Raw genomic sequence first — 26,050 nt, 5'->3', positions numbered from 1 at the left:
AGCTAAAAGCATAAAGCACTAGGGTATCTGCCATTTAGAGGACATGAAGAGTTGGCACTTGGTTAGTAGAGGATGGGCTGTCAGGGTGACAGAAGTTTGTAGCTGAAAATGAAATAATTGGTTCACAATTTCAAGCTGTGTGTGCCTTATATTTTTAGTTGAAAAGCAATATTACAGCTTTAAGGGAATATTTTTCTAAGTTAACAATCTAAAAGGCTAGGAGGTCATTCATTTAATACGAATCAGCTGTGCTAGTCCAACAAAAAGCCTATGTGCTCAGCAGCTTGTTTTTATTATCCTTTCACCCTTTTTATGAGGTCCAATTTTTTTTATAAACAGGATTTTTAAGAATGACCTAATCTCCGATTGTTTGTGTGCATTAAATCACGTTGTTGGTTCCGTACACAACCGTGAGCTATGCAGGAGAAGGCCATGCCTCCGTGCCCATCCAGCGGTGCGGAGCGATGCAGGGGGCCGGGCAGCAGAAGGGGACTGTCCCAGCGATCCTCATGCCGCAAATGCAGCAGACAGTGTGCTCTGTCAGGAAGGGTGTTGCCTATTAATGAGGGTCCCTGCATGTGTGGCAAAGAGCCCTTTCAGGTCATGAATGAAAACAAGAAGTTACATCATTAGTACATTTGGATCAGAGGTAAAGCTAGGGCCCTATGCCAAGCTCAATGGTATAAATTAGACAACAAAAATGGTTAGGCCTTGGCAAGCTACCTTCATGTTGGAATCAGCTGAGGGAGACTTTATTCACTAAAAACAGTCTTGGAAGCAAGTCCTTTTTTTCCTCCAGGATTCAGGGCTGGCTTCCAACGACTAAAGCCATGTGAGGGCAGTTATTGAAAATTTTTGACATTCCAACCACAAATGAGCCAATAAATACCTTCTCCACATGTTCTTCAAAAAGAAATTGGAGTGGGGTGGAAAATAACTAAATTATGCTACCTTCTTTCTGCAGCCAAATTGTCTATACTTACAATGACCACCTTCAAAACTTCAGCTTCCTGGCACGAAGCCATTTCCCTCGTGGTTCTGCTTACTGTGATGTCTTCCAAAAAGTGTACCTAAACTGCTATTACTTCCACACATTTTGTAGTAAACTAAAAACAGACCCTAAACATAAGCCCTGTGACTTTATAAGACATACAGTGTTCATTAAAAAGAAAAAGTCACACAAGACCCCTGGCCCTGGCCTCCATGCTGCAGATGCTTGTCTTTTCAGTGGTGTTAATTTGTAGGGGTTAATAAACAAGTGCAGAATTCCTGGAAAAAAGGTTGGTGGGGAAGACGAGGAAGCAACAGGAAAAGGAAGGGGAGAAAAAGAAAGATGCCTCTGCCTTGAGGACTGGACTTCCTTCATCCTGCCTTACCTTTCAGTCCCTTTCTCCTGAGTGACATGGTACTGCAAGGGTGTCAGCCGCTTTCTCAGCTCCTCCTGGGAAAAGACCACCTTACAGTCTTTTTTATCCCTACATGACCCTGCAAAGGGAGAGGATACGGGAGAAGGAGCCTTTTTAGCTTAAATCCTGAATAATTGCTTTGGCAGACGGCCACAGCATAGCTTCTGCATTTACTTGTCAATGACCAGACCAGTCCCTAATGCACGAAGAATGGCTCAGCTGAACTGCAGCTGATTATTTCTTCAAATCCAAGTTTAAAAAGAATTTTGCTTGAGAGCCAGGTGATTCCACTGGAGCAGTGACAGTGTGCTACAGCCAAAGCCCTTGTGTGTGTTATGTACTAAACTGTTGCGCACACAATCATTCAAAAGAAAGTAACATTTTCCAATCATTTAAAAAAAATCTGCAAAAATAACTACAACTGAAATGCTCTTTACAAGACATCTATATTGGAGACTTACGGTAATGGGCATATGATGTTTAGCCACAACATGCAACAATTTCATAATCCTTTAAAGTAGCTTAAAATAAGTATAAATCATTAGAATTCCAATATGGTTGATTTAACTGCTAGAATCCTGGCCCTTTCACTTTATAACATTAACAATTGTATTTTTTCCCCTGTTGAAGCACCAGAATATGACCCCACAACAGCAAGTCATTTCTTCATGCACAAAGTAGAAGCTTCAGCAATGAAACTGCTTTAAAAATTAGGGCTGGCATTGAAATTACTCTCCTTTGAAAATCTCATCTTATATTTTCCTTAATTCACACAGAAAATCGAAGGAGTATATACAGATTACTGTGAAAACCATTTGTATAATGCAAAAATTCTCATCACACCAGAAGAGAAAAATAATACGGTTGCTTTTGAGAATGAAAACTCCCTAAGTAATAACAGAAATTGCCAAATATTGAATTAACTTTGATAATCACTTGCAAAAATGAGCTGACAAAACATAGCAGGTAAAAAGCACTCTAATTATGACAATAATTAAAATATGGTACAATTAGAAATAAACAGTTCTGACAAAAATATTTTTTGCAAGTAATGTATATACACTCATAAAAAGACCAGTTGTGTTCCCAAAGTAGAAGGAACAGAGCTACCCATCTGTATGTCATTTAGTACAGGAGAGGCAATGGCAGGTTTAAATTACATGGTATTGGATTGCAATTTCCTAACATTGGATGCTTTTCTGCTTTTTTACCTTGAGTCATTACTAAGGAGTGTTCATAAAAAGTAGCTTAAAGCACAGATGCTTGCAAATCATTTAAGAAAAGATGTTTCTTTCTTCCTCCCCCTCTTCTCAATTTTTTTTTCTGTGTGAGGGTGGGTGAATAGGGGAGAGAGAAAAAGAATAATGCTGTTGGTCACTACCGACTAACCCTAGGAAGTATTTTCAGGAAGAAAAAAGTAAAATTGAAAACATCTGATTGAAGTAAATAGTGCAAACATAAAAAGCTTTACTAGTGAAAGAAAGGTATTGAAAAGCGACTTTATTTCATAGATTAAAAATTACTTTTGATCTAAACATTCTTAAAAACAGATTGTTTTCCACTCTGAGCCATCTCATTAGCTGTGCTGCAGAGCCTTCATTTTAATGGCAAGCTTTGAAAGAGCGCTGCTGTATGCCTTTGTTAGTTTCAATCTTATTTGGGAGAGGGATAAAGATTTCATTCCAGGTCTCTTTGTTTGTCTTTCAAGAACCACTAAAGCAGTATTCACACAAATTTTGCAGGAATGTGCCCTGTGCCATAGCTTACAAATTATTTGGTTTTGGTGCACTTAAAGGTCACCTTCCAAATTAGCAAAATTTTCCTACATCCTGGCTTTTCAACCTTAAATGTAAATATTGTTTCCTAACTGTAAGTGAGGTTTGTTCTTTATAACATTTGGTTGCTTATTTAAAGATGTCAAACTTTGGAGGTTTTTATTCTCAGAACGTGCTGGGCTTTGGACTAATAAGTCTTTCAAAGTATAGCTAACAGTGAAAAAAAGCATACACATTATATAAATAACTATTGTTATGTTGTATTATGCAACTCAGAAAGAAACTTTTTGAGAGCTGGTCCTTCATCTAAAATTTCAATATTAAAAATTGGTCTAGACAGCAGTAATGAATCTTACAAACCAACATTTCCTCACTTTTAAAACCTCCAACTATTTTTTCAGAAGTTCAATTTGCTCTTTAAATGTTCAAAAAAGCAAACTAGGCATAACTTCACTTTCAAAATAATCATGGAAAATACTGAATGTTTTAAAGAACAGTCAGTATTCCCTTTTCACTCTCCTAGAATACTTTCTTGCCTGTTTTAGAAATGTAGCATTCTCCAGTCAATATACTCACTATTACACACAAAGAAATTTCTGTATGCTGCTTGATCCATGACACAGATCAGAAGTAGGAAGCATGTTATAAAAGATTTCTCCCCATTGTCTTTAATAGTTAATTGCATGTTTCACAAGACAGGCAAGTATTTACATCTATAGGGGAATCTTGCTAATCTGCATGTGGGTAAACTGCAACCTACCCTGACGGGGGACTTTTTAGGTTTGCAATTTAGTGGAGCACCAGCAAAAAGCCATAGTTGCAGTACAAATCATGTAGGAAATCTCTGTGCAGCCCTCAGCATTCAAGAATAGCACTCTTCAGTGATTTGCTTCTTGTGAGGGGACAACATAAAGCTACACACATATATGCACACCTATGAGAGAAACAGCAACTAGTAATGCAGCTGTTATGAAACTCATTATTAAAAAAGAGAATAAAGGTGCAATCTCACCACCTTCCTCATTCTGGTTCCCCAAACAAGAAATCCACTACAGGCTGTAAGCAGGGCAGTGAAACTTTGCAAAAATTTTTTGGGCAACTCAGGGATAAAATAAGGCTCACAGTTCATTTGCAAATTATACATTCAAGGCAGAAGAGAAAAAAAGAGTGATGGGTTTTACAAATAGTATGACACCAGTGTGATTACAAAAGAGGTGAGAATAAATTAAAAACACTGTGAGGACAGTAGAGTCCGGTTTCATTAGACCTATACTTGGACACTGAATTGACATTGAATCTAACTTGTTCTTTGGACATGACTCAAGTCTCAACAGTGACTTTAAGAAGAGCCTGGGACAATTTCATTTCTAAATCAGACACCCCAGTTAGATCCTACTGTTAGGAGAAGTGAACATAGGCCTACAAGAGCAGACAAAATTGCATTTACTATTTGTTTTCTTCTGCTCTGCAATTCACCCCAGCCTCCTACAGACATCTTTTACTATACTGCACACATGGATTCCACTGCAAGATCTGAGTCCAAATTAAGCTTTCTAATCAGTGCACCTCAGTGCATTCATTCTTATTGCTGCTCATTAGAAAAGTACCATGCATGCAATTGTGTTCCAAAGACAGGCACTAACATTTCCATTTTAGGCCAGCTATTTTCAGTATTTTGCCAAAAGTTACAGCAGCGCTAAAAGCTGTTAGATCTTGGAACGAGATGGAAGGCTTCTCAATGCAAATGCCAGGCTTACAAATCTTAATGCATAAACATTAAAAAGCTCAGGAGAGTGAAACAAGCAAACAGAAACAGTTTTGGACCCTTCCTTGTGCTTCAGGAATGGCCCTTCTGAAAGCAATGCAGTGCACACTGCAATTTGCTGTTAACCCGAAGACTACCCACATTTTAGAGTTCCACTCTAGAGTCTAGAGTCCCTCTCTATAAAAATGAAGTGAACAGAAAGTATTTACTGGGTGTTGACCTGATAATTAAGACATTAAGCATCTCACCTCACATATAAATTCATATTTCAATTGACCTTTTCGAACCTGTGGTTCATAATGCAGGTGAACACCAGTGCGTGCCATTTCCTTCAATATAACCAATCACAAGAGAACTAGCAACAAGATACATCCAGACACACTGACACAAGTTAGCAGACCATTACCCCTCACCACTCAGCCCTTCGCCTGCTCCAGTGTGCCTGAGGGTGTCGATTAGTGTCTGACATGCCTTGAATTATCTTGGCATTTTGCCTGATGGCTTTCCTTCTTTAAATAGTCTTTTGAACTGTTCTAATGATTTTATGTTTTGTTGCTTCCTATCACTACTTTGAAATTAACTCAACATTCAACTTCATGGAGAACACAGCCTACATTTTCCTCTTTCTACATATGCCTGTGTTCCACTAGCATTAATTGACATTACAGTCATGCGCTGAGCACATACCATTAAGACTTCCTGAATTAAATACAGCAAGACCAAATGTTACAGCAGAGCCCAGCCATATAATAAATCGGGCTTCCAGTTTTCAGTACTACATCTTTTAATATACCCAAGCATTTTTCTAGGGGCCTTCCAGCTCATTTTATTTTTCATATACCACCACAGCCCCAATCCTGCAGTGTGACCTGTGTGGGCAGACCCTGGAGAATATGCAGAGCTCCAATAACTAACTACATAAGGGTCTATGAATGTAAATCAGATTACAGGATCTGGCTCTAAGTATATGTCTTTCTGCTTCCCAAAGTCTGTCCCTTCATGTACCTTACTCCCCAATGGTAAATTATCTCAAACTGATGCTAAAAAGAATCCTGCAAGGGTAAAAAACATGTGCATACATTTCTTTAAAAAAAAATCCTTACATATGTTATCACTAGTTCTCAGCTTTATTAAAACTGGAATCTCTCATTTTCATTATTTCAAATTTAGTTTCCACAGTTTACATCTCTTGTTTACACTTTTGCCTCTCTCTCCACTTAGGCAAAGGAAAATGGACAAGTCCATTTCCCTTCTGTTTAGTGTGCCCTCCGCAGCCTTTGGTCCACAGCCTTGGGAGAGCGCTGCAGGGTTCTGTTCCTGCAACCAAGCCAGAAACTGCTGGTCTAGTTAAAAAAAAAAAAAAAAAAAACCTCTTGAAAATGCAAATCGATGGAAACAGTTCTATTGGCTTGTAAGCTTGAAAATATTACTTTTCAAAACCTGTATTTGATACAATAGATCTTTTTATAATTCTATCACAAGCCATTTTAAATTACCTAAGCATGCTGCTGACTAGGATGGATACTGCAAAAGAAGTCTGAAAAGTCAGGAGGTCAAGTTTAAGTAAAATCCAAACTTTGGCATTAAAAAAAACCTGTAAATGTTTTACACACTGAAAAACAGATCTGTGTTTCTTCTCTGTGGGATGGCTCCTTTGGTTTCTTGCTGTAGGTAGCTACCTCCCACCCGCTGTTGAAATACCATTTGCAGTTTCATGCAAGCATTAGGAGTAATGGGGCGAAGACCATTTCCACTATACTGTGCGTTGAAAATCCAAAAGCCGGGTACCAGGACAACAGTTACAATTTTGGGTCAAATGTCATGTCCTATCTTAAAAGAACAACAACAAAAAATTAACTGTCTTTAAAAAAATGATTTACTTAACACCCAGGAGGGTCATACGGCCACAAGGGAAAGGCAAGCCAGCTCTTTGCAAATTCACAAGCTTCCCATGCAATCAAATAACAGAGCTCTCACTTTTTTTTTTTTCCTGGTCATCAGTATGGTTCATATTTTATATAAATGTATATATTTTGAGTCACCATCAGAGATCTCCCACATAAGAAAACAAATTTCTCAAGCACTACCCCCCCCCCCAAAAAAACCCCACCCAACTAATGAATCTCTTTTGTGCACTTGTTTTCTTTTCAAACAAAGTGGTACTGGAATCACTGTTATCCCAGTAAGGCAGAATCTATGGGAATGGAAGCTGACTTGCTGTTCCCTCAGAACTGCAAGTGTTTTTGCTGCAGGTTACATGCAATACACAAGCTAAAGAGACATTCCCTGGAAAAGAAATCTGAAGCTGCCTTCCCTCCCAAACCAGTGTAGAAAACATTCAACAAAAGATTTAAGTGTTTTGCATAGTGGGAAAGGGGGAAAGAAAAGCGGCTTCGTTTATCCTCTCCAGGGTTGTCTACTTCACTTCCTTATCTCACATTAACGAAATAAATGTCATTACCAGCCAAAATCTTGCTCTCACATCCTTTCAAAATTATAACCACTGAGCACTCCAACACCACCCTGCACTGACTGGTGGAGGCGAACAGTTTCCACAGGGGCTTTTCTACCTATCATCTTCATCATTACTGTAGTGCTGGCAGTGTGCAGCTACTCAACAGAGGTCGGTGAATAGAAGCACCTTCAATAAAGTGGAGCAAAAGCTCATTATGTTATAAACTGCCACTATTGTTAGCCTTTCTGCTGGGATGGCCAAAGAGAGAGTGCACAGGGCAGCTGACCTATTCGCCTTGCTCTTAGATGCAAACCAGGCAAGACAAGATCAAGATCTATCAGTGCAGCAGTGGCGGAGGGAACATTTATAGTGATGGATTTCTCTTCCTCTCTTCCCTAACAGATAAAGAGACTTTTATTTTGCTGATATGATCATAGCACCTTTCACAGGCACTACATTTGTTTAAATTAAAAACAAGAAAGGCAGAAACACTGAGCACTGTATCTGGTCAGTAGATTTCTGTCAGAATCAATAAAAGGGTGCACAACATATGGAAAGGCATTTTATTAATGGCAGAATTAAGCTGAATTTAATAAAAGTGACTTATGCTACCTTTTGCATTTAAAATATTTCAGTGAGCCATCAAAATAAGTTTATTCACACAGCTTTAATAAAGGTTTAACGCTACAGCGGAAACAATTAAAAAGTCAGTGGTTACCACAGTGGTGTGTAGCTTATTGTAGCATTCAGGCTGTTGCTAAATCCTCCTGCTGCTTCCTCTACAATAGTGATGCGTGGCCTGTGAAATGAACACTGCATTTCAAAGAATCAAGGTGCCACAATCTGTACTTGGGTTGGGGGTGGAGAAAAGGAGAGGGAAGGAGGAGGGAGAGTATCTGCTCTCCTCCAGTGCATTGCAACAGCCCAGATCTAACCCCATATGCAACACTCAGCCTGACTCCAACTGTGCAGGAACCCGTTTAGCAAAGACACAAGCAGGCACAGCCTACTCGGTAGCCTTCCTCCTCCATCTCCAAGCACTGAGGGATGTACCAGGCATGAGGACAGGAGCAGTAGGAACATGCTGTGCTCCAGCTGCTATCCTGCTACAGCCACCATGGAGAACATTGCAGCTCCCTCCCTTCCCAACCTGCATCAGGACTAAAGGTAGAAAAACAGCCCAAATGGTTGGTAACTGCCAACTTCTTTCCCTAGTGGGCCTCCTAGACTGCCCCATCTATAAAATTCAGCCAGGCTTTACGGATCAGGAAGGCATGGTCAAGGCTTTTTATAGCCTTAGGAGGACTTGGTTGAGCCCTTCCCCTGCTCTGCCCTCCGTGGGACTCCTAGACCTGGAAGAGGGAGTAAAGCACCACTGTGCACTGCCTTCCCTGCAGTGCACAAAGCTGCCAGCACTGCACAGGAGCTGCCAGCAGGTGCAGCGGGCAAGCGGCCCTGCTGTCCAGAGCAGCCCCAGGGCCCACAAGAACCTCTCTTCCGGCTGGAGGGTACCTTCTTACCCCAGCCACGGGCCGCGTCCAAACAGAATTTCATTTGAAAGAAATCACAGGATGAGGCACATGTTTAGCTGGCAATTAAGAACAAATATTTTCTGCTTCTTAGAAACCTCTGGGACACAATTTCTCTCCCACTCCTGGTTTCCCCCCAAACTGTGATCTGTGCTGTGGTTAACCTAACAACTCAGGTATGATAACTTTCACATCCCTGGTGCCTGACCCCCAGTCTGTACTCTCCAGGTGCATTCAAGGTACCATCAAATTCTAAGCACACATATCCCCTTAGAGACCCATTGGATCACCTCCTCCATCAACTCCAAAGATATTCCTACTGACTTGAAGGGGTCACATAGCCATGGTCCAAACTTGCACCTCTTCTTGCTTGCCCTCCTTCAGCTTAGCAATGCATAAAATCTCCTTCCTTTTTGTGGGCTGTCATCTCTCCTTTACATCTCATTCTTCTCTGTAACCCTGGTTATGTACTCTGCAGAAAAATGACAAAGCTGGTTGTTGCTTTTAATTGAAGGGGAAAAAGTGAAGGCAGTCCTTAAAGGACTTCTCAGACCTCCTGTTACATGCAGTCTAATAACTAAAACAGTAGCTTTTCATGGGAGCCTTTAAAACACAGAAACACAGTTAAGGCTGAAACCTCATCTTTTACATACCCAACTTCAGCAGAAAAAGCAGGAAGCCTGAGTTGCATGGGGCACAGGAATGGAACACAGGAAATTTATGAGCTCCCAGAATTAAAACATTCTTGCAAGAAAGGAAAAAATGGTTTGTGGTGGGTCCTTTATGGGAGTAGGAAGGGAAGGCAAATGACCTTAAGAGATCCTTCAGGGAATACATTAAGGAACTGGGGCTGTGCATAATGCTGGGAGCACAAGAAACATCTTACCATCCTGCGCTACTCCATACTACAGAATCACAGAGAAGCTTCGATGCAGACGAGGCTCTTCCCAGAGCCTTTGTTAAGTAAGTGAACGAGGAAGAGGGCAAAACGCCACTAGGGTGGATGTTAAAAAGAAGGCAGAAAGGGAAGAGGAAAGAGACGGCAAAGGAAAGCACTGAGCAGAACTGACTACCTCTCCACTCTTCTAAAGGGGACAGAAAGGGTACGTTAACAAAGGATTTCTGTTTTTTTATACCATCCCAATTTTTGCAAGCATCAGGCACAATAAGTGTATTACTCCCAAAGGGATACTCTGCAAATACATTTCACTCCTTCCTAAAGTGTATTAAGTAAGATATTCTAGATCAAATATTAGTGTACAAAACCAACATTTGTAAATAGAGTTTGTTTTTTTTTAAGCAAACATAACATTGAATATACTCCTATTAAGATATCTTTAGAAAGGTGCTTTTTTCAAGACATTCCACAAATATGATAACGTGAGATTACAGCAGCATTCCACTATCATAGCCCTAAGAGGCAACACAGAGATATAAACAGACATTTATATATTAATGACACATGAACAATTTAACATACTATTTCCTGTTGTGCTCACATTGTGCTCATCTTCAACACTCTGTTCAAGCATGTACCAAATAACTGTCATGATTTCCGGGAGGTAGTGAAGTAGGTAACATGTATTTTAAGTAAAAATTCTATTTTTGTTGCAAACTGATATTTGCTTTTTATTTAGCTTCTTAGAAATAAGTTTTGATTTTTGCCTTCCCCAATCAGTTCTGAAGAAAAAGTACATCCAGCTTAGACGTTGTATAACAAATTTAAACCCATAGCAAATTTTTATGTTCAAGTTATAAACCCCAGAAAATAGGGATTTATAATGAAAACATTGACAGGCACTTAACCATAGCTGTACTAGTGGGTCTTGCTGTAAAACATATCAGTCTCACTTTTATATTCTTTCAAACCATGTGAAGAGATATCCATAGTATTACATCTTTGGTGATACATGTTATTTAAAGCTATGGGAAAGTTACAACATATATTATGGAAATTATAGTTCTGAACACACAAACATACAATATAAAAACATTTAGACATACTTAGTTACACAAAGTATAATAAGTACAAGTAAATACAGTATTTTGAACATACTACACTAAATTTTTTTCTAGACTTTTCATTGTTAAAGACAGATCTGGCAAGCACTATGCACACAGATAATTTCACTGCTACGAGCAGTCTGAGAGTTCAGAGGGACTAATGAATATGAATAACTCATGTATGTAAGTGTTTGCAAGATCTGCTCCTAAAAATAATCCTTTATGTTAACAGATTACCACTAAAAATCCGATTTTCAGACCCAGTAATTTTCTGTTCACTAACTATTCATTTTGATTTTATGGAAAGACATTACACTGTAACTTGGAATTAACAAAGATTTAATACAATTTTTAATAAAATAATAAAATAATAAAATTTAACAAATTATTTAATAATAAAAATTAATAAAATATTTAATAAAATAGGCTATGAGAAACTATAGGCTATAGAAACTATAGGCTATAGATATTTATTTAATACAGACTTACACCATATGCCCAGCACCATCTTCATACAGATGTATTGTAGCTTAATCTAATCCTAGAAAAGTATGGTTTCTTACTGATAGTTATTCTAGTAATTAAACACTTCACAACAATTTAATATTACCTATGACTTTATTATTTCACACACCTCCTGGAAAAAATACAACCTAAGTCTGCCCCTGTACTTTCTTCATCGTTACTTTTACTTAATTTTACAACTACCATAATTTTCCTTGATCTACAAAAGAGGAAAAGCCAAATTATCTCATGCAAAAAATGTGATGTTAGGAGCACAACATTCAAAGTGTTAAATAAATAAAGGATTTTTTTTTTAAGAAATGAGAGCCCATAATAATTAAAAGACACAGCAAAGCAAAATAAGATATTCTTTTACTTTATATCTTGGTGGTCTGCTACAGAAAACATATGTACAGGGAATCTGCATAATCATTATTTGTATCAGTTACTTGCTGGTATGTACTAAAGTACAGAGCAGCTGAAGTAGTTTTTAAATTAAAAGGTTCTGGGCTTTTTTTTTTTTTAATTTAATTCCTCTGAACTAAATCCTGGTAGGTGCATCCTATGTTTCCAAAGAAATTCAGAGCATTCAACTCTAACACAGAGCAGGCTCAAGGAGTGACACTTCTAAATCACACGAAAAACACAACAGAGCTGTAATCATTGCTGGAAATGAAGAAATCTTGAACCAATATGAATATAGTTTGCGTATGAGCAAAACAGACTTATGTGATTTTTCCCAATGCTCCTGCTTTTTTTTTAAATAACTTAAAATGTTCATAAGGTCTCAGGGAGTACTTATGTACGAATAACTCCTAAAGGGGAAGCTTTTCATATAGCTCTAGGCATGCAAAACAATATATGATTAGTGCCATCTACTGGAAATGTATGGTACTAGTCTGTCTTTATAGTATCATACATAAAAGCATGGGTTTAGGTCAAACCGTGCACTAGATTTGCACATATTGAAATATTTAGTCCTAACTTCAGAAAAGGAATATTTTAAAAAAACAATTTGGAAAAATAGATCCACACTTCAGGTATTAATATACAAATAGAAAAAGAGTAAGTAAAAACACTTCCTTATCACAACAGTTAATTCGATTTATGAATAGATTTTCTAGCCTAACTCACACATACTTATTAAGTACAGTGATCCAGAGAAGAGACAGAAGGTTACCCCTATCCTAAGATATTTCTTAGCATTCTAAGAAGGACATTATTTCATTCATCTTCTTGAAATAATATTTTCATTTGCTTCTGATCTACAAATACGACTTTATATATTAAAATAAATATAATATCAAATAAATTTGTTACAGCATAAGCAAATCTTACAGGAAGAAATGAAACAACATAATTCTAGGTACCATTCCAAATGTAAAAATTGAAATGATACTTCCATTTAAGTCCTTGTCCTGAAAATATTTAAATGCCTGGAATTTAAAACTGTGTAAAGAAGCTCAATTTACAGCTAGAAAATATTTTAAAACATACAACACTGGCCAGAGCCTTTGGCTTTATATCTAAGCTCAAGGATGAGATCTCTGCCAGCACTTTTCTCCCTTACAGTAAATTGACAGGGTGTCCAGACTGTTAGAAAGTCTCCTTTCCTAGAAAATTTGCTATCCAACCAGAAGACGACCAAATTCTGTACCATTTGAGACTTGGTTTGTACACAGCATGACGTGGTACGGTTGCCTAGTCACAATTTGCACAGAACTGGATGGTGGGAAAAGCATTAATACAATGTGTTATGTTATAAAAAAAGTCATGAGAACTTGGGGCATTTTCCATATATTCAAAAGTTAAAGTCACAGTGGATTGTGGCATTCAAACAGATGTTGTCTCTAGATCTCATTCCCATGTTTAATTTGATACATGCTTTACCATTTACTTGTAACCCCCTCAATACACCACACACAGAAAAACAAACCAAAGGCAAAGCTAGCCTACATTAATTTATAAGCATCTGGGGAATTTAGATTCCTCTTAAAATATGTGAAATATGTGATTGTATATTATTCCACTGTTAGCAGATGAATTTTGGTTTATAATTTATATATATAAAGTAGCCAGTCAGTGGAACTCAATCTGTTAATGTTTGCACAGTTATGGATCAAACAGGCAGGAATAAACAGTAGTGTTATTAGCTTTTTACTACAAAATGTGACCACTGGATTTTGCCAGAAAAGCAAGTTGACAAAAATGCTAACATAATGCTTTGCAAACAGGTACGCAAAAGAAAAACCTCCTGCAGACTGCGTTTCTAGCTGGCCAACTTTGAGATCTCCTTTTTGGGGTAAGAACAAAATGGTCAAAACACTGTGAAAGCCCCATTTTAAGGCATGCACCAGCAGTGTGAGCGCATATCAAAAAGTGCATAATGAGGGCTAAGGAAATTTGCTTATCCTATATTTTTAGGATTTTAAATCTGGCTCAGCAGCACATACAAAAGGAAACAAAGGTCAGGCTGACACAATGTGGGCTATTCTCTCTCTTCCTCAATATGTTTGCAGCTCCTATCTAGGTTAATGGGAGTTTTGTGCACATGTGGGGGGAAGGAGAACACAAATGCTGCAAAAATTGGACTCAGATTTAGTTCAAATAAAGTGTAATCAGCTTCAGAAAATCCATCAGCTTGAAAACTGATGTCTTATCACTGAAAGAATCTTTAGAACATCACCTCCATATGCTTGTTAAATACATCTCTGGAAGAAAAGTGCTTATAACATTTTGCACTCTTAGGAAACAGTTGTGAGTGTATTAATTACAAACACTCAAGCTGATTCTTATTCCATGTTTCAAATATTGATCAGCCAAGATTGTATCTTTTTTATTTAGGTGTCAAAAAAATTCCTAGTAACTTTCTAATTAACTCACTGAAGCTTTTATTTTCACTCACATAACTATGTACACTGACATTATTATGCAGACACTGCACATGCTGTTGCTGTTTAAGTGAAACACAAAATACTTAGGTTTAAGGTTTTAATCATATAACCAGTTCATAGAGATGGGGTCTTATGGCAGTCCTCACAGATCTAACTTCAGACCTAGGACATTACCTGGGAAGTGCAGCTGTGTCTGAGCATTATGTTGCTTGTTTTCATATTCATTTACTTATTTAGAGAAATGTCTAAATAATACGCTGTTGGAGGAAAGAAAGAATTATGTTTTAAGTTCTGCACACTTTTTGTACATACCTTTCAGTGAAACATACTTAATTTATAATAAAATTGTAAAAAGGGACACATTAGTGTAAGGACAGTACACTTGCACAGATTTCGGAAATTATTTTTAAGTCATATGATTTAACAGTAATCTATATGCTAAATTCTGTTAAGTATCTTTTTTAATGATAAATGACATTGAACACAACCGATTTGCAGTTTAATTGCACTATTTTTGCCAAGAACGAGGAAAACACTATAAAATTTAAGAGAGAATATGTTGGACAAGGAAGCTGGATAGCATTTCCAAGCATCTTAAAATCTAGGATATGAAAACTCTAAACCAAGCCAGTGACTTATAAAAAAGCAAACAAACTTCTGGTTCAAGGGAGAATTTAAACAAACCAGAGCAGCCCAAAGCACGCTGTTTCCTGCAGCAGAGACACCCGTTCCTAAAAGGGCCTTCATTACGCATGACACAACAAGCAGCACCCATTCAACCTGAGGGAAGCCCACAGGCTCGCAGGGCCACTGGCTGGCTCTTTGTCACCAAATGCAGCAGGTTGAATGCAGACATCACTGTGATATCCTCACCAACAAAACCAGAGGCAAAGAACAGGGGCAAGAGCTGAGTAGGGAAGAAAAAGAAAAAAAAAAAAAAAGATGAGAACAAATTAAAACATCAAAAATGTTAAAATACATTCACAGAAAAACAAACGCTCACAATTTTATCTAAGACCGCCACATGGGAGTACAATTCTGAATGCACCTTTCTCAATGGGTTTAACCTATTTCTCATCCCCCCTTCAAGTTTTGATACAGAGTACATAATATTCAGTGATGCAGCTTTCTGTGCTACCAGGTGGGAGGGAGAGGGCATGTTTATAGGGACCATTCACATCATCTGCTTTAGCTACCTAACTTTGAGCAACTCAAGGTAGCAACCTACTTAGTGGAAAGTGAGGGGGTACTAAAGGGTAAGCCACAGCACCTAAGTTAGATAGCAGGAATCTCTCTTTTAACATCTAGTGATGCAGGACAGATCAAATGTGCAGGCTTTTCTTTTTTTTTTTTTTTTTAAACAAAATCAAACTCCACAACATTTCTGAATGGTGAATGCTGGAAACCAGTCATTGCTAAAAATTGTTCTTTTGATGACTTGTTTAAAGAACATGACATTTGATTGCAATAAACTTGCCAGATACCTTAAAACCATGACTTTTTTAAAAAGACAGGAAATAATTCGCATTGTAAACTGTCCATGAGATATATTTAAACAATCTTCCGGCCAGTTTAAATATAGCAAACAGAGAGATAGCAGTGGCAAGATTTTATTTTAGAAGGATTTCATGCATGAATACTAATTGTTTCATTTACTCTGTGATGGGAAAGAGGAAACGCAGCTGCCTTATAGCACAGTCATTCATAGCTGCAGCCTGCTTCAGAAGATTATGTGACATGAGGGACTCGAGCCAACCTCCACCGAAGTCAGTAACGAAGCTCTCATTGACTCCAGTGGAAGCAGGATTAGGCGCCAGGTGGCTAATGAGCCATACTGCACCACTCCCCAGCTCCTACAAGGCACCTTCTTTCTTTTTTTGAATATCAAAGCAACAGAGCTGCAGGATGCAAATGTCCAGAAAAGTACTAAGGAATGGTTTTGTCTTGGACATTTCCTGAGTCAGACAGAAGTTGATCATGGTCTCTTCCGACCCCCTAAAGAACAAACACATAATACAGAGTAATATATATTACCAAATTACTCTGGAGTATATCTGATAGAAAACTGCTTGTATTAGCATGCCTGAACTCTGACTTCTCCAAACTAAACTCACTACAAAACCAAAACAATTTTGTGTTACTAAATGGAGACAAAAAAGCACTACACAAGGAACAGCCTGAGCGAACCATTAAACATAAATAAACATGTCATTTTCACGAGTGACTGCAGAACCGGTTAAAAAAAAAACAAAACTCCAGAGCAGACTACTGACTAATAAAAGATTAAAGATCTATACGTAACAAGCCCCACAAATAAAAATGTAATTTTTTTCCTAGTGACCTTCACCGTGAGGAATAAAGTGTGCAGTGCAAATGCAATTACCTAGCAAAGCTGCAGCCTTACTGTGCTCCCGCAGCTGACCATAAAACGTCTTCCTATTCTGTCTCGCGGAGCGCAGTGCCAGGCGGCCCGCGCGCCGCCAGGCCGCGGCCATCTGGCTTGTGTCAGGGCCTGCGAGGCAGGCAGCTACGGCGCAACAGGAAGCGCTGCAGTGATGTCACTCCGCAGGTCAGGCCAAGAACAAAGATGTATTCTGCAATTAAGAAGCCTGGGTGCCCCGAGAGCGGGGGCCTCCAGCATGTGCCGACGGCTGATTTATGGTTCACGCTGGTTTTGCTGCTCCCTAAATAGGCGGGCACCATCTAGCGGCAAAAAGAAGGGCCTCAGAGAGGAAACCGGAGGGCAGCAGTGGTTGTGGCGAGGTTGGACGCCGCTGTCCCAGCCCACAAGCCCTGGGCCGTGGGGCTTGCTGTCAGCGCGTGGCCCACCGCTCAGCACGGCTCCCCCAGCAAGGCGAGACGTTGAGTGTCTGCCGAGCGGGGGAGCGGCGGTCAGAGCCCTTCCACCAGCTCCCGCAGCTCAATGCAGCTACAGAGAGCTGAGCCACCGCAGCCAGAACTTGCTTCCACCGCAACCTGCCCATGGAGATGCCAAGCGGGAGCTAGTCAGGGGTTTCAGAGCTTCTCCTCCCTGCATAGCTGAGGCTGGCAGAGACACACGAGCCAGAAATACCCCGTCAGTATATGGGCTGCTGGCGAAGTATTTGCCCTTTGGCCACTGGCCACCCGATGGCCCAGGCTCCTTGCGGTCTGCCACTAAGCCACCTGGAAGCCACCGTGCTTTGAAAACGAAGATGGATGGCGTGGGATCGTCCTCGAGTTTGGGAAACTTGTGTTCTGCTCTGCATGTGTGTGTGGACAGACTATAGCACAGTACAAGTATGACTAGAATGAAATCTTAATTAAAAGCACAGAAACAACATCTGGTCTCCAATGCTTACATTTACTTCATTCATATCACAGCCCTGCACTTATTTCTCAGTTAAAGACTGCCAATAACTTCAATGGGAACTTTGTTTCCTGTAGAGTTCACCAGACAGTTCTGTGAAAGCTTGGCTTAGGCAGAAACTCCCAGCATAGTAATTTTTTGTAGCTGTTGTTTCAAATTAAGAATATTCTTAGCTAGTTCGGAGTTCAGAGTGCCAAGGGACAGACAGATCAATCCTTATATGGCTAGGTTTTTACAGAAGCTGCCTATATGATGTCTTACGCATAGTTATGAAAAGTCTCCCAGTGCAGCCAGACACAAGTATCTGATGAAGACAGAGTGCACGACGTGGACATGAAGGGACTCATCATTTTTCTGCGCTTCATTTTTCCTGTTGTGCACTCTGTCAGCCTAACAAATGTGCTTCTTAATGATTTTGGATTTACCTCTCCAGACCAAAACCATTTCCCTGCTCTCTTTTGTTAGAAGTAAACAGGATCATAACTCCCTCAAGTGCAAACAATTTAAAGGAAATTATCTGAAATCCCCAAGGATTATAAAATAGATCCTGACCTCTTGAAAATGTCAAATATTTCAGTGTTCACCAAAATGTTGTTATTTAGTCTCAAGTATTCATGAAGACTTCAAGGATATATAAGTCCTGAAAGCCCAATAAAATATAACTGAGCAATCATGAAAGTATTTTATTGAAGTTAACAGATTTTTTTCTTTTATTACTGATGTTTTGATCGCTATTTTTATTTACTCTGTATATTACAGCAATGCCCAGTAGTTTCAAGTAGCACCAGGACCTCCTGGTGTTAGGTACTGTACATACATACATATGAAATCCCTGCTGAAGGGTGCTCACAGTCCAAGATTAAGAACTGCTTATAAAGAACGGGCAAAGAGAAGAACAAAGTTAAAATAATTACAATTTTCACCATCTACTAAAGCATTTGGTTTGAAGGTGCTTTTCTTCTTTGTCTGCTAATTCTGTGGGTACAGAGAACAGTTTGATGGAGAACAACAGTAACCTAGTTGTGTCAGATGAAATGTTTACTCTGCTCTTTCTGCAGCAAATGAAAGCTTAGCCATATACTTCAATAAATCCAGGAACTGGCTTTGCAGCTCAGATTTATTCAACATGAAGACTCAGAGCATAACAAGGAACACGGAAAGAAAACACCATTTTGGAAATATGATTGTCAGTGGTTTAACCCGGACCTTTGTAGGGCTAAGCAGGGATCCCCACACCAGCACTGAAGGCGGATGCCCCAGCCTCCTGGGCAATGTCACCAAGCCGGCACAGCGCTCCACCCCGGCTGAATTTCCCTGGTAGGCGCCAGAGTGAGCAGCCTGCGCCCAGCAGCACGCTAACTCGACTGTGGCATGTAGTGCTGCCACCACGCAGACCTGTCACCCCGCGATCTGCGCTACAGCACCACAATGTGCCCATTTTCTTGACAGATGAATGCACCAGAAAGAGCCCAGCACACAACTTGCAGTCCAGGGAGGCGAAGGGAGCTGCTTTTATAAATCACTTGAAGACCACTCCCAACTCTGTCACAGGTCTGGGTGTGCTGCTCAGGGCACCCTGTCTCCCTGCCAACCCTCGTGGTCAAGGCCAAGCCTCTCAGGCCCCTGCCCCACACTCCCCCCTGCAATCCAGCACCAAAGGTGCCATCGTGCAACTTTCATCTGCCTGGCACTTGTAATATGGACGCTATGCACGGAGGTAGCTTGTAAATCTTGTAAATCATATAAATGTAGTAGTAACTATGTGATTAGGTGGGATTTGGATGCCTTTCACTCAGATTATAAACATCGTAACTCCAGGAAAGCCTTCCTTTTAGGATGTTGATATCCTAATGTCGACGTATGTGGAAGTACTGCCAGCTCTCAAGAGCTTCCATATTGTCAATTGCAAAGGTTCAAAAATCACAAGTTAGGCCTCAAAATAAATAAGATTTGTTAAAAAATAACGTAAGGGTCTTCCAAATTTGTCCTTCAGAAGTTAAGAATTTTGTATGTACTCAGGTTATGTTTTCTCAACCTCGGTCTGCAACTGCAAAAATGTCTTTGGGAGAGGGACAACTTGAGAGCTAAAATTCTGATATTACCACATCTTGCTTTTAGGAGCTGTAAGGAAAACATCAAGGGTCTCAAGAATTGATAACACTATTGTTTTATTTCAAGTTTTTCTATATTTGGTGCTTTCCTGACAACTCAGATCCAGAAATCCCACAATTACACAAGAATCCCAGCTCTCACTCACAAGAAAAATGGGAAGTTTTAGCCCTTTACTAGTAAATTAAAAAAAACAGTAAGGCAACTGGACCCAAATTCTTAAGGGAACGATTATTTCTTCCTTGCGCCAATAATGAGAACTTAATAGTGTGAGGCTTCTACTTTTTTTTCAATTTCCCTCTCCCCTCCCCGAGTCTGTGGCCCCATTTTGAGGACAGGAAACAATTACAGATACATACACACTAGCCAGAGAGGCAGCCTCTTATGTCAGGAATTTCTACGCCACTGAAAAAAGCAAAAGAGCAAAAATATTGCCATATTGGAGAAAACCAAATAACCAGAAATAAGAAGACAGTAAAAGCCTGTGAGTCTTATATACCCAAGTGTTACATTAAAAGTTTAATTTTAATTAGTATTTGTTTTGTTAAGTTTCTCCAGCCCAGCAGTAAGTTCAAATAGTTGTTTTCTAAAGGTTTTTTTTTCCTTTTTTGATTTCTGACATAAATCAAATTATAACCAAATGTTTAATTGATAAAACAAAGTGAAATATTTAATATATACATTCATTCCAGCCTTACTATTTGTATTTTTATTATTATTATTTTGCTTTTGCTCACACAAAGCTGCTCCTAATCAGACTCAGCACCCAGAGCGCTGCTGGAACAGCAAGTACCGCCTAGAGACCCACACGAGTGGAGTAAGTACTTCAGTACATCATGGACTTTTGTGTCTAAAGTGTTACTTACTACCTTTGCTATGAACAAAAAACATTTTTGCTCAAAAAATTCTCTGCTACTGCTGAAGCCCTTGGTCTCTCCTGCTCCCCCTGTTGCACTTAGTGATTTTTAGGGTCTTCATCATTTGAGGTAAATGTCTTAGGTTTGTTATGGTATATGCTACGGTGGGGGGTAAGGGGAATGGTTAATGGCTTATGGGGAGTTGTTTAATGGGTTCCGGTCTAATACCATTACAGAGCTGCCAGCAGGAGACCGGTGCACTGAAGAGTTTTCAGAAGGGGAATAAGGACTCTTGGTCACTTACTGGAGAAAGAAGAAGGGAAGAGTTCCAGTTCCTTCTTCAGATCCAAGAAGGTCTCTGATCTTTCACTAAGCATGTAGTCCTAAATTCCTAAACTAACACCTTTTCGTAGGGCACACAGTACTCTCCCCATGCACATATACCTCACTGCCTGGACTGACAATCCCCTCCTGCCCTGGCCTCCTACAAGCCAGCAAGAATGAGGAGGAGGCAGTCTGCAGAGCTCAAAAGACGCAAATCTTGTGTACATGCATTTAATTATGTTTTTAGACAATTGCATGCTTCTGTGCTTCTTACCCTATTTATAGCATTCAGCACAGAATTGTAACATTAACTGCCAAAACCTTTGGAAATTCATCTCTAAAAAGAGATTTTAGGCTCTAGATTTTAATGCGCTTGTAAAATATTATCAGTTGATATTGTAAACTGAACATGTGTTTTCAGAAGTTCCTGATTTACTATTAAAATACCCTGCAAGAGCTCACTGCCTGTTGAGATACTCTAGATACTCTAATCATTAACAGGTAAAAACATGCAGCAAAACATCATACATGATGTTTCTCAAACATGAATGATGAAACTTCATGTCTCAAACATATATGATGAGACTCTCAAAAGCTTATTAGATAGTCATAAAACATTTTAAAAGAAGCTAATCTTGTTAGTCTTACAGGTATACAAAAGAACTGCAGCATTTAACTTGCAAGCTTATCTGTAGTACACACGTTTATTTTTTTTCCTCACACAATACTAGTTTCCTAATTAAAGCCACAGAAATCAGGAGTATTAAGTCTGAATTCCCACTTCCCTTTGAACACTCACAATTAAAGCAAGTTTCACCCAGCTGTTTGTGCTGGAATGTGCAAACTGAATGTCAATCCAGTCTACTTTTAGGAAGTTTATATTGTACCCTGATAAAAGAGGTAATTACTGCCATATCCAGAATCACAGAATCACAGAATCGCTGAGGTTGGAAGGGACCTCTGGAGATCATCTAGTCCAACCCCCCTGCTCAAGCAGGGTCACCTAGAGCACATTGCACAGGATTGCATCCAGGCGCGTTTTGAATATCTCCAGAGAAGGAGACTCCACTACCTCTCTGGGCAACCTGTTCCAGTGCTCTGTCACCCTCACAGTGAAGAAGTTTTTCCTCATGTTCAGATGGGACTGTCTGTGTTTCGGTTTGTGCCTGTTGCCTCGCGTCCTGTTGCTGGGCACCACTGAAAAGAGTCTGGCCCCGTCCTCTCTACACCCTCCCTACAGATATTTATACACATTGATAAGATCCCCTCTCAGCCTTCTCTTCTCCAGGCTGAACAGCCCCAGCTCTCTCAGTCTTTCCTAATAGAAGAGATGCTCCAGTCCTTTAACCATCTTAGTAGCCCTTCGCTGGACTCTCTCCAGTAGTGCCATGTCTCTCTTGTACTGGGGAGCCCAGAACTGGACACATCCAATAATATTTGAGTGAAAAAACAGGAAATGTAAAGCTTTACACTTCAGGATAGTATTACTGTTAGAAAGAAGCCTAAACAGGGAAGTTCAAAACTTTTTGGTTTTTTTGAATTTTATATGAAATACATTTAATGTCTCAAAATGCAAACTATAGCAGTTGTTTCTGTACCCACAGAGCAAGCAGCCCTGGACTGCATGCCCCCTGCACAGCACCCAAGCGCAGCACACACCACTGCCACAAGCTCGAGGGGCGCAGAAGCCCACTGCCAGGGGCTAACAGTTTCCACCACAGTGCCCACAAGCCAGTCCTCTTTCTCATGTAAAAACTGCTAATATAGCCCAATCTAGTAATTTTACTGACGTATCATCTTTACATTCTAGCTGGGAAATTTCAGTAGCAATGTTGTCTATACTTCATTGACAAAATAAAAGATTTTAGCTGGAGTAGGGGAGAAAGCAGAAAAGGCTAAAGACTGAGAACAGACAAAGAAATTGAGGAAAACAGGAAAAGAAGATGGGGAAGGAGCAGAAAGAGTGGAAGCAGTGCTACCTGTACAGAGGGAGCCTACAGTCTCGCCTGCTCATCCTGAGGGCAACTCTGTGACACAACGTGACAACTAAATCCTTAAGGACTAACTACATTCCATATTTTATCCTTAGACTGTGTATAAATATCCCAAACAGGTTAATGAAAGATTGTTTTATGAGTGCAGCCTTTAGCACAGCTTTATTCCCCAAACTTTGCCCCTCCATCTAACAGAGATGAGATTCCCACAACAAACTACAGATACTCATGCAGGCTAAAATGATCATCCTTTCAACCAAAGAACTCTCTAAAATCTTGTAACATAAGCCAGATTCTGAAACCTTCACTCGCAATTCCCGGATAATTTCACTGATTTCAAGTTTTAAAAAAATGCAGTCTAAGTAAGGAAGTAGGACTCTCTGTGTCTGCAAGTCTTTGCATTTCTATTCTGGATAACCATTCTAATATAATATAAAAGTCATATATAAGAGAAAAACACTACATTTCAGCAGAGAACAAAAAGCTACGTTCAGTTTTAATTTCATTAATGAATTTAGCTAACCTTTTCTCTTGTATCAGCTGCCAAAGACGGGAAGCTCACACCTGTTACCAGAACACTCATTCTTGTATGCTAAACTGGCCACTTAAATTGTGCCTCTCTCTAGCTAGTGAAAGACCAGCTTGGCTATATACATTTTATACACCAGTATAACAAAATCCCATAAAGGTGGGTCCAGGGACCAAACTAAATGGCATGGGACAAGAGAGGATAACCAAAACAAATACTCTCTTGGGTATTAGACCATTATGAGAAACAAGAGGGGAAAAAGCACTAATTCTCCCTGTTCCACAACTGCTCCCCATTGGAGAAGAGAACTGCGACATTCAAACCGCCTTATTTTCTTACTTAACATTTGCACACAGCATTACGGTGGTATTGGTCCTCTCCGAAAGGTGGGGACATCCAAAGGAGAGAGTTTGCAACAAGGCCTGGCACAATGGGTGAGGAGGGGACTAAGTGGCCACTAGAAGAAGCTGGGAGAGACCAGCCTGGGCAAGAGCAATGCACACGCAGGCAGACCACAGCCAGGGAACCATGCAGAGACCGTGCAGGCTAGTAGCTGCGGGAAAGAAGAATGGGCAGTTTGGAAGGAGGAAGTCAAAATGAATTCTTAGAAAAGTGGATTGAGTGATTAACAGTTTTAAAGACAAACCTGCATGCCCTGCCTTGAAAACAGCTAAAAATACTGAGATGTTACCTTAATGTCACCTTTTCATAACTACTGTTCTTCCTCCAGCCACATTATAGATCCGCAAATAGGAGAATCTGAGAGCTGATCTGTACTACTGGTCCATTTGAGATTATTTAAGATTACTTAAGTAATCTCAAGATTACTTGAGATTACCTGAGATTACCTACTTTCTTACAGAGCAAGAAAGCATCAGGAGAAAGAGAAAGAATTAACAAAAATAAAATGGGGAACTATTTGGCTAGTATAATAATGAATCACATCAGTTCTACACTTTGAGTACTTGAAGGGGGGGACTTAATTCTCCTGTAAGTAATACAAAAGTTAAGAGGGTCCTTGCTCAAGGGACTCCAGCTTCATCTTTAAGGAGAGGTGTAAAATGGAAGGAGATTTCATTAGTGTTCAGAGAGGCAGGACACTGCAAGCCTAGTGGGCAACAAAAGAAATGAGAAGAGAAATTGGAGTGTAAGGACAAGAAAAAACAGTGACTGCAAGGAGAGGAAGAGACTAGTCACGCAAGGAATCCCCAAAGCCTAGAATGAAAGAGGATCCACGGCTAAAAGCAGAAGCTGGAGTCTCTGAGCCCTGCAAGTGCTCACACATCTTTCACTTGCAGATTGTTTCTCAACAGTTATAACTGGTGATGCTTCCCAAAGGAGCGTAAATGTAGGTCAACTGGGATTTTCCCCCATCTATTCCTGTCCCTCCCAGATCTCCATGCACTAAAATAGAGCTCTGCTACACTTTGGTTTTCCCAAACTTGGTAGCCTGCCAAACATACAGCACATTCCTTTTATGGCAGTAAGTTTATAACTACAACAGCCATAAACTATTCTTAAATGGGTCTTTTTTGAGAATCTCAGTCCTTTCAACATCTTGAAAAATATCTAATCTTTTCCATTCCAGGACAGGCCTCTCCCGTGTAGTGGTAAAGATTTAATTGCTTCTGGTGCTCAGATGATGAGATACAAGCATTCAGGAAATTACCTTTTAATTTAACAATTCGTTCTGGCAAGCCTGAAAGCTTTTTGCTTTGCTCACCAATGAAGAATTGCTTTTCACTACTAACAGAAAAAAAAGTAAAAAAAAAAAAACCTTTTGCATTACTGCTGTATATGGAGCTATCCAAAAGTCACTCTAACAATGAAGATATGATATTTATTTTTACAACCAGATAAATTTGAGGAGGGCTGCTCTCCCTCTCCACCACTATTTGCTTTGTCAGGCTTACCAGCACAGTAGAACTAACAGGCTTTCTTTTCTCTATATTTTTAATTCAGGACAAATCACATGTATCAATTACCATGACATGAAACACAATCTTCTTTTTTAGCAGTGAACAGAAGCCCCTCAACTGAAATTTCTATTCTACTTTTAAGAAACAATTTCATATGAGTTTTTACTTCTCAGAGAAAAAAGACTAATTTTGAAGATTAAACCAAGGCATTATTTGGAATTGGAGTTCTTTTAGACTGTATTATTATTTACCCAGAACTCTGTGCTCCTTTACTTCATGGTCTTCTTCCTCAACTTACAATGCTTATTTGCCTAGGTAATGATACACAATAGATACGTGATATGAGCTGCATCTCTTGTGGAGAATAGCACATAAAGAAATGAAGCAAAAAGAAAGTCTCCAGCTGAGAATCGTAAGACATAAACAGGACTTCCAAGTCCGGTTTAAACATGAGAAAATTCCACTCTTTTGAAAAGTCGCCCTTGAACATTGTCTTACTTATTCCTAAAGTGAGACAAGTGAAAGCTTGCTATAAAAATGGCTTTACAGTAGTTTGCTGAATGTGCACTCATAAACCTAACAGCACAGTCACTCAAAGGCTTGCTCTCAGTGCAGGAGGTGTTGAGGCAGCTGTAAC

General features: G+C 39.6%; 1 protein-coding gene across 1 annotated transcript in view; it reads right to left on the bottom strand.

Moving 5' to 3' along the window:
• Nucleotides 1–15,233, bottom strand: part of MSRB3 (methionine sulfoxide reductase B3) — a 70,856-nt gene extending 55,623 nt beyond the window's left edge. The window contains exons 1-2 of the mRNA XM_026070060.1: nt 15,113–15,233; nt 1,377–1,485 (exon numbers count right to left, since the gene is read on the bottom strand). Coding sequence (XP_025925845.1) covers nt 1,377–1,485; nt 15,113–15,188 — 185 coding nt within the window. The 5' untranslated portion in view covers nt 15,189–15,233. The remainder of the gene's footprint in view (nt 1–1,376; nt 1,486–15,112) is intronic.
• Between the last annotated feature and the right edge of the window lie 10,817 nt (nt 15,234–26,050).

The sequence above is a fragment of the Apteryx rowi genome, unplaced genomic scaffold (assembly GCF_003343035.1).
Source record: "Apteryx rowi isolate R43461 unplaced genomic scaffold, aptRow1 scaffold_302, whole genome shotgun sequence".
Lineage (NCBI taxonomy): Eukaryota > Metazoa > Chordata > Aves > Apterygiformes > Apterygidae > Apteryx > Apteryx rowi.
The sequence above is the reverse complement of the archived record's forward strand: the minus strand, read 5'-3'. Positions and strand labels throughout refer to the sequence as shown.